This window comes from Thunnus maccoyii, chromosome 17 (genome assembly GCF_910596095.1).
Source record: "Thunnus maccoyii chromosome 17, fThuMac1.1, whole genome shotgun sequence".
Lineage (NCBI taxonomy): Eukaryota > Metazoa > Chordata > Actinopteri > Scombriformes > Scombridae > Thunnus > Thunnus maccoyii.
The window spans coordinates 385,001-395,110 of record NC_056549.1 but is presented as its reverse complement, the minus strand read 5'-3'; the positions used below and the strand labels follow the sequence as shown (position 1 = coordinate 395,110).

At 39.3% G+C, this 10,110-nt stretch overlaps 1 protein-coding gene across 1 annotated transcript in view; it reads right to left on the bottom strand.

Annotated features, from left to right (window-relative positions):
• Window positions 1-4,134: 4,134 nt before the first annotated feature.
• The window catches only part of LOC121882536 (photoreceptor outer segment membrane glycoprotein 2-like), an 11,913-nt gene continuing 5,937 nt past the window's right edge, over window positions 4,135-10,110 (bottom strand). Inside the window, exons 2-3 of the mRNA XM_042390864.1 lie at window positions 5,818-6,064; window positions 4,135-4,872 (exon numbers count right to left, since the gene is read on the bottom strand). Of these exons, the coding sequence (XP_042246798.1) occupies window positions 4,618-4,872; window positions 5,818-6,064 (502 nt within the window). The 3' untranslated portion in view covers window positions 4,135-4,617. The remainder of the gene's footprint in view (window positions 4,873-5,817; window positions 6,065-10,110) is intronic.

Sequence of the window (10,110 nt, the reverse complement as noted above, 5' to 3'; positions counted from 1 at the left end):
GTTATGTCATGTTATGTTATGTTTTGTCATGTCATGTTATGTTATGTTATGTTATGTTTTGTCATGTTATGTCATGTTATGTTATGTTTTGTCATGTTATGTTATGTCATGTTATGTTATGTTTTGTCATGTCATGTTATGTTATGTTATGTTATGTTTTGTCATGTTATGTCATGTTATGTTATGTCATGTTATGTTATGTCATTTTATGTCATGTTATGTCATGTTATGTTATGTTTTGGCATGTCATGTCATGTTATGTTATGTCATTTTATGTCATATTATGTTATGTCATGTTATGTTTTGTCATGTTATGTTTTGTCATGTTATGTTATGTCATGTTATGTTATGTTAAGTCATGTTATGTTATGTCATGTTATGTCATGTTATGTCATGTTATGTTATGTTATGTTTTGTCATGTTATGTTATGTTATGTCATTTTATGTCATGTTATGTTATGTTATGTTTTGTCATGTTATGTTATGTCATGTCATGTCATGTTTTGTCATGTTATGTTTTGTCATGTTATGTCATCTTATGTTATGTTTTGTTATGTTATGTCATGTTATGTCATGTTATGTTATGTTATGTTTTGTCATGTTATGTTATTTCATGTCATGTTATGTTATGTCATGTTATGTTATGTCATGTTATGTTATGTCATGTTATGTTATGTTATGTTATGTTATGTTTTGTCATGTTATGTTATGTCATGTTATGTTATGTCATTTTATGTCATGTTATGTCATGTTATGTTATGTTTTGACATGTCATGTTATGTTATGTTATGTCATGTTATGTTTTGTCATGTCATGTCATGTTATGTTATGTTATGTTATGTTTTGTCATGTCATGTCATGTTATGTCATGTTATGTTATGTTTTGTCATGTCATGTTATGTTATGTTATGTTTTGTCATGTTATGTTATGTTATGTCATGTTATGTTATGTTATGTTTTGTCATGTCATGTTATGTTATGTTATGTTATGTTTTGTCATGTTATGTCATGTTATGTTTTGTCATGTTATGTTATGTCATTTTATGTCATGTTATGTAATGTTATGTTTTGTCATGTCATGTTATGTTATGTTATGTTATGTCATGTTATGTTATGTTTTGTCATGTCATGTTATGTTATGTTATGTTTTGTCATGTTATGTTATGTCATGTTATGTTATGTTTTGTCATGTCATGTTATGTTATGTTATGTTATGTTTTGTCATGTTATGTCATGTTATGTTATGTTTTGTCATGTTATGTTATGTCATGTTATGTTATGTTATGTTTTGTCATGTCATGTTATGTTATGTTATGTTATGTTATGTTATGTTATGTTTTGTCATGTTATGTCATGTTATGTCATGTTATGTTATGTCATTTTATGTCATGTTATGTCATGTTATGTTATGTTTTGGCATGTCATGTTATGTTATGTTATGTCATTTTATGTCATATTATGTTATGTTATGTCATGTTATGTTTTGTCATGTTATGTTTTGTCATGTTATGTTATGTTATGTTATGTTATGTCATGTTATGTTATGTCATGTTATGTCATGTTATGTCATGTTATGTTATGTTATGTTATGTTTTGTCATGTTATGTTATGTTATGTCATTTTATGTCATGTTATGTTGTTATGTTTTGTCATGTTATGTTATGTCATGTCATGTTTTGTCATGTTATGTTTTGTCATGTTATGTCATCTTATGTTATGTTTTGTTATGTTATGTCATGTTATGTCATGTTATGTTATGTCATTTTATGTCATGTTATGTTATGTTATGTTTTGTCATGTTATGTTATGTCATGTTATGTTTTGTCATGTTATGTTATGTCATGTCATGTCATGTTTTGTGATGTTATGTTTTGTGATGTTATGTGATGTTATGTCATGTTATGTCATGTTATGTTATGTCATGTTATGTTATGTTATGTCATGTCATGTTATGTCATGTTATGTTATGTCATGTTATGTTATGTCATTTTATGTCATGTTATGTTATGTTATGTTATGTCATGTTATGTTTTGTCATTTTATGCCTTGTTGTCATGTCATGTTATGTTATGTTAAGTTTTGTCATGTTATGTTATATTTTGTCATGTTATGTTATGTCATGTTATGTCATTTTATGCCATGTTGTCATGTCATGTTATGTTATGTTAAGTTTTGTCATGTTATGTTATATTTTGTCATGTTATGTTATGTCATGTTATGTTATGTTATGTCATGTCATGTTAAGTTTTGTCATGTCATGTCATGTTATGTTTTGTCATGTCATGTCATGTTATGTTTTGTGATGCTATGTTATGTTTTGTCATATTATGTTATGTTATATTATGTCATGTTATGTTTTGTGATGTTATGTTATGTCATGTCATGTTATGTTATGTCATGTCATGTTATGTCTTTCTATTTGGAACACTCAGAATTCGTAAATCTGAACACATGATTTGGAAGTTTTTCTTGTTTAATAAATTAAATTCTGAATGAGTTTCTTACAAAATTTGTGTTCAACACAGGCCATTTCGGTAGAGGCATTAAATATATAGAAATAGAATAGAAAGAATTTTGTTCTACTTTTGTACGGCACTTTGTAGTTGGGACGTTTTACTGGCGTCATTAAGGTCATTAAGGTCTTGATGTCGGGACATCACCCCGACATCACCCCGACATCACCCTGACATCACCCCGACATCACCCCGACATCATCCAGACATCACCCCGACATCATCCAGACATCACTCTGACATCACCCAGACATCACCCTGACATCACTCTGACATCACCCCGACATCACCCAGACATCACGTCGACATCATCCAGACATCATCCAGACATCACCCAGACATCACGTCGACATCATCCAGACATCATCCAGACATCATCCTGACATCACCCCGACATCATCCAGACATCACCCTGACATCACCCAGACATCACGTCGACATCATCCAGACATCATCCAGACATCACCCAGACATCATGTCGACATCATCCTGACATCATCCAGACATCACCCAGACATCATCCAGACATCATCCAGACATCATCCTGACATCATCCAGACATCATCCAGACATCATCCTGACATCACCCCGACATCATCCAGACATCACCCTAACATCATCCAGACATCACCCTAACATCACCCTGACATCATCCAGACATCACGTCGACATCATCCAGACATCATCCAGACATCACCCAGACATCACGTCGACATCACCCTGACATCATCCAGACATCACGTCGACATCACCCTGACATCATCCAGACATCACGTCGACATCATCCAGACATCATCCAGACATCACCCAGACATCACGTCGACATCATCCTGACATCATCCAGACATCACCCAGACATCACCCAGACATCACGTCGACATCATCCTGACATCATCCAGACATCACCCTAACATCATCCAGACATCACCCTGACATCATCCTGACATCACCCTGACATCACCCTGACATCATCCAGACATCACTCTGACATCATCCTGACATTTCAGACCACGAGTGTGAGCACCATACAGCGGGAGGGGGCGGGGGTGTGTGTGATGGTGGATATGTATATGAATGAATATGAATTATAAATCACAGATGTAATTGGTTAAGATTTGAGTTGGCTTATCTTTTAAAATTGAAAGGTTTGAATGTTTATGATGATGTGGATCCATAATCGATACGTGAAGACAGGATCATTAAACCCGGCATGGCCAGTTTCCTGTCTCCAAAATGTTCTTACACATGGGTTAGAGTTTCCGCACAGGTGCGCACATTCTCTCACCAAGTTTGCTTTTATAGATCACGACTTTTTCTTGCGAAGTGACGTATGTATCTCACAGCCCTGTTTTGTGCTGCAGGTAAATGAGGCCTCAGGACTGACAGGCGTCTGTAAAAGCTGGTGGCAGGCAGTCACTTGCCCTTTCTCTCCCCTGGCTTCCACTCTGTTTGGTTTAGTTGTGTTTAGTTTCATTTATGTTTTGGTTATGTAAAATAAACCTATTTTTAGTTACAACTCGTGTGGCGTCCCCTCCAGCCTTGAGCAGGGTTGACACTAATAAAAGACAATGATCTTTATTCTTCATCTTTATTGTCTTGTCCCTGCAGGCCTCAGCCTGACTGGTATTCTCTTCATGGTGCATGTCAACATTTTCTAGTAATGTTCTAAGAAATGGAAAAGTACCACTGGTACTGTACCCCCATGGGTACAGACCCAATTACTATATAGCACCCATTAAACCCCAAAAGAACAATTAAATACAAGAAAGTTCATGACATCCAGAAGTGCCCCTGTCATGTTTTGTCTGAGTAATGCACTCTCGAGAATTAAAACGTTGTGCTCAGGCACGTCTTATTATAAGTTTAAATAAACAAATTCAAAAATTGTGCTGTACACTGACATTTTAAAAATGGTGGAGTTCCGTCTGAAGGCAAATCATTGCTGGTCCATCAGACCTGCAGCAGCTGGACTTCACATCTGGATATTAATCCAGCAGCAGAGTTAAGGATGCATCAACATCACTTGAGGCCTTGGAGGTATTGAACCTGAGGTGTTCCAGCTCATCTCAGGGTTTCAGCGGTCCATGACTCCTCAGGCTGGGTGTTAGCTGGTCACTGGGATCTGGACCTGCTGTGACGGCACCTCCTGCTCAGCGGCGGCGGTCGGGATGTTGATGTTTGGATCGTCGTCACCCTGATAACATTTCCCTAGATTCTTGATGATGTTAAAGTTGGACCGGGCTGTTTCTGCCAGGCTGTTCTCCAGAATCCAGCCGTCCGACTCTGAGTCCGGGTCGCCCAGCCGTAGAACGTTCTCCATGGCTGTCTGAAGGTAACGGACTCCCGTCAGAACCAGCAGCTGGTGGGAGGACAAAAACATAGTATTTAGTGTATGAAATGTCAAGAAGCACTCGTAGAACAGATTTGTTCTTGTTGTGTCAGTAGTAAACAGCTGCCAGATGTTTGTGTCAGTAGTAAACAGCGGCCAGATGTTTGTGTCAGTAATAAACAGCTGCCAGATGTTTGTGTCAGTAGTAAACAGTGCCCACATGTTTGTGTCAGTAGTAAACAGCTGCCAGATGTTTGTGTCAGTAGTAAACAGCGGCCAGATGTTTGTGTCAGTAGTAAACAGCTGCCAGATGTTTGTGTCAGTAGTAAACAGCTGCCAGATGTTTATGTCAGTAGTAAACAGCTGCCAGATGTTTGTGTCAGTAGTAAACAGCTGCCAGATGTTACATGGAGTCTTATATGGATATTTTATCTCTGCCTGCTTACAAGAGAAGAAAATATTTTCTTTGTTAAGTTCCTCAGAGGTCACACAGATGTGTGGTGAGTTGTGTCATTATATAATAATAGAATAAGATATAAAAGGGCCACATAGAAGATCAAACCATTTGCTTAAAATATAAACATGACTGTTTTCTGGTGTTCGTTCAGTTTTTGCCCTTCTAGTGGAAAGAATCATAGAATGGAAACATTTTTAAATTTCGATGATGCCAATGATGAAATCTCAGGAACGTTCAGCTTCTCATCAAAAGGTGACGTTCATCAGGCTGAAACCAGAGATTTACAAAAACGTTTGTGATGTTCAGAGAGTTTGTTGATTCTGACTTGAAACACTCGAACAAACAAACCTCACAGAGAAAAGTCAGAGAGTTTTAGTAGAAGAATACATCTCCCTCATGCTTCCTGCTTCCATCTCTGAATGCACAGACACGAAATGGATTTGACTGTTGTATTTTAACCTGAATCAGCACGGACGTTCAGTCTGTGAGTCAACAGCTGAAGCAGACGGCTGCAGTACCTCGAACAGCCAGATGAGGAGCACAGTGAGGCCGATGGACTGCATGATGCCGGTGTAGTGGTCCAGCAGCGCCTGGCGGCAGCCCCTCCTCCACAGGTTCAGCTGCTGGCTCTGCTGGTCGTAGTTGAAGTGGGCCGAGCTGTTGCTGACCTGCTGCTGGATGCAGGGTCGCGGGGAGAAGGTGCTGCAGCAGCTGAAGGGAACGCCGTCCATTAGGTACTTCCCCTCCACGTTACTCCTCAGGCGGCTGCAGGGAGGAGCAGAGGGGGGGGGGGGGGGGGGCTGTTAGTGGAGCAGCTGCTACAACTCCTACTTCTACTACTGCCAGTACTATTACAACTACTACAATCATTAACAGTTCTTTATCTTCTGGAAGTGTTCTCAATTATTTTAAGACGGCTTTCTTCCAGGCACTTCTTAAAAAACCTGGTCCTGATCCCTCTGACCGTAGCAACTACAGACCGATTTCTTCCCTTTCTATCTAAAATCCAAAATTGTTTCAAATCAGTTGTTGGCAGTCATGATCAATAACAATATTTTTGGGAAATTTTAATCAGACTAGAGTAAGAGTTATGAGTGATATCCTGATGAAGGCTGATATGATGGATCACAGTATTATTATTGAAAGGTTGAGAACATGTGTTGGTATCTCCGGGAACGCCCTCCAGTGGTTCTCCTCGTATTTCTCTAACAGAGAATTCGTTGTGTCTGTTGATGCTTTAGCTCCTCTCAAGCATTGTCTATGTATGGGGTGCTGCAGGGCTCCATTCTAGGACCAATTTAATTTCCTCTTTATTTGCTCCTTCTTGGCCACATTATCAAACAGTATGATATTTCATTTCATTGCTACACTGATGATACTCAGCTGTATTTATCCTGCAAACCATCTGAATCAGCTAAGTTAGTTTCCCTACATAATTGCCTTCCTGCGGTTAAGGATTGGATGGCAGAAAATTTTCCTCAGCTTATTTCCTCCAAAACGGAAATCCCCATAGGCCCTGAGCACACTGATGGCCAAGCTCTGCCTGCTCTTGGCTCGCTAGCTCAGTGGCGCCCACTCTGTTAAAAACCTCGTAGTTATTTTAGATCAGAACCGCACTCTGGAGTCTCATGTGAGTCTAGAATTAGATCTTTTATTTCTTTTAATGATCTTCAAAGGGTGATTCATGCTGTGTGTTTACATGCATCGGCCAAAACATGGCTGCACAGCTTCAGGGTGTCCAAAATGCAGCCGCCAGACTTTTAACCACATCATGAAAGCATGATCATATCTCCCCTATTTTAGCTTCCCTTCACTGGCTGCCTGTCTTAGAACTGATGTTAAAATTTTACTCTTGACCTTTAAGGCCACCTGACAGAGCTTCTAAACCCTTACTCACCAACACACAGCTTGAGATCCTGATAAGGCCCTGTTAGCGAGGGCTGAAGACCAGAGCTGACAGGGCTTCTGCTATCAGGGCTCCAGCCATTTGGAACAGCTTACCAGAGGAACTTAGACTAGAAAATTGTCTCTCAAATTGACTACTGCAACTCCTTACTGGCAGGCCTTTCCACATGTACGTTCAAACCTCTGCAGATGATCCAGAATGTGGTGGCGCGTCTGGTCTTCAACCAGCACAAAACAGCACATGTCACCCCGCTGTTCATCTCCCTCCACTGGCTCCCAGTTGCTGCCCGCATCAAATTCAAAACCCTGACATCCTCTACACTCCCTCCCACTCACTACGCTCTGCCAATGAAAGGCGCCTGGTACCACAACAGGGCCCTGAGTCACCAGCTGGACTCTTCTCCTCTGTAGTTCCCCGGTGGTGGAGCGAGTTACCAGACTCTGTTTGATCTGCAGAGTCCCTCTCACCCTTTAAGAAAAGACTAAAGACCAGCTCTTTCATGAACACCTCTGCACCTGATGGACTGAAGGAAGAGAAAATGTAATCCTTGATGTAATCTGTGCATTTCCTCAGTGCACCGCCTGTTGACTCAAACTCAGCTTTATGGCACTTCCTCATGTTGTTGTCTCCTGACTAGATCCCTGCTTGTGTTGTATCAGGTCTCAGATGTACATAAAACCATCTGCTAAATGAAAAATTGTAAATTGTAAAATTTACTTTTACCGTATGACTTTTGCTTAATTATTTTATCTGTTACTTTTCAAACTAAGTCAAATCAAGATTATTTATAAAGCATGTTTAAAAACAACCAGAGTTGATGAAAGTGCTGTACAATAAAATAACATAAACAAAATAAAATAACATAACATGGTGACAGCAAAAAAGCAGTAAAAGAGATATCGTAACAATACTATCACTTAAGCATACACACAAAATAAGTAAAGAACAGATGGACATAGAAGAGTAAAAAGTGAAATATAAAATCTGAAGGACACTCAAAGGCCTGAGAGAACATGTGGGTCTTAAGTTTAGCCTTAACAGTGTCTACAGAGGGGGAACACTTAATTGAAAATGTTAAACTGTTCCAAAGTTTTGGGGCAGCTACTGCGAATGCATGATCACTCTTATCCCTCAGCCCTGATCGAGGGACAGCCAGGAGCAGCTGGTCTGAGGATCTGGGAGATCTGGTTTTGGAAAGAGGGCAGAGGAACTCAGAGGTGTACTGGGGCCCCAGGCCATGTAAAGCTTTAAAAACAAATAATAGAACCTTAAACTCAGTCCTATACTTGACCGATAGCCAATGCTATGATGACCGGACACCAGTACTGTTGTGATGCTGTCTCTCTTACTGGTACCAGTTAGTAGCCTAACAGCAGCATTCTGCACCAGCTGCAAGCAAGACAAGGATGACTGGTTAATGCCAAGATGAAGAGCATTGCAGTAATCCAGCCAAGAGGAAACTAAGGCATTTGTGACAATCTTCAGGTCAATAAGCTTTTTTTTTTATAATCACAGAGACGTGGTTATCTGAGGGAGACTGGAGTCCTGCAGTCAGAATCAGTAACTTCTTTTAAATCACTTCTTAAAACCCATTTCCACAGACTTACTTTTATGTAATGTTGTCTTTAGATCATCTTTCTTTTAAACTTTTTATCATCTCTTTATTGTCTTTCTTTGCCTTTGGCTGCCATCTTATTAAGGTCAGATCTGTTATTGTTTTCTGTTTCATGTCTTTGCTTTGCATTGTACTGCTTTTGCTTTGTCTGTCAAAGCACTTTGTAAACTTTGTTTTTAAAAGGTGCTATATAAATAAAGTTATTATTATTATAATAAATAAGAGGAACGGTTTAAGTTTGGTGATATTTCTTGGCTGGAAAAAACAACCTTTGACAACAGAGTTAATTTGTTTGTCAAAATTTAAAGCTGGATTGAAGATGACTCCAAGATTTCTGGTGTGGGCTTGCAGGTTAGGGTCCAGGAGCCTATTAGCCATGCCCCTGATAGAGAAGGAGGGACCAAGTCAGACCACTTCTGTCTTATTATCATTTAACTGAGGACACTTTTTTTGCCATCCAATATTTCACATCCTGGAGGCAGTCAAGGAGGGACCTAAATGTGTTATTATATATTACCAGGTTCTAATGGGAGGTATAGCTGAGTGTCATCTGCATAGCAATGGAAGATATTATGTTTATTAAAGATGGAGCCAAGAGGGAGCATGTGTAAGGTGAATAATATGGGCCCTAAAATGGAGCCTTGAGGTACTCCACAGGTGATGAGAGCAGACGAGGAGGAAAATGATCTGTCTGCTAGGTATGAGGCAAACCACTGGAGGGCGCTACTCTCAATATCAACCTGGTGCTTGAGACGGTTCAAGAGTGGTCGACTGTATTGGAGGCGGAGCTAAGGTCAAGTAGAATAAGAATGGCACATTTATCAGAGTCAAGAGACAGCAGTAGATCGTTGGAGACTGTAAATAGAGATGACTCCCTGCTGTGATGAGACCTGAAACCTGACTGAAATTTCTCTATATTGTTTTTTTATAAAATTGACAAGAGCTGACAATAGACGATAGACTTTTTTCATGACTTTAGATAAAAATGGCAGCTTTGAAATAGGCCAGAAATGATTTAGAACAGTTTGATCAAGGTTGAGCTTTTTAATAATGGGACGTACTACCGCATGTTTAAAGCAGGAGGGAACAGAACCATTAGCTAGACTACTGTTTAGCAGGCATGTAGGAACAATGATGAGTAGTTGGCTTAGTGTGTGAGACTACGTCTTTAATATGGACAAGGGACACAAGCTCAAACTTACTTGGGACAGCAGAACAAGGAGGGAGGATAGCGGAGTTGTAGGCAGGAGGTGAAATAGCTGATTGGATGTTATTAATTTTACTTGTGAA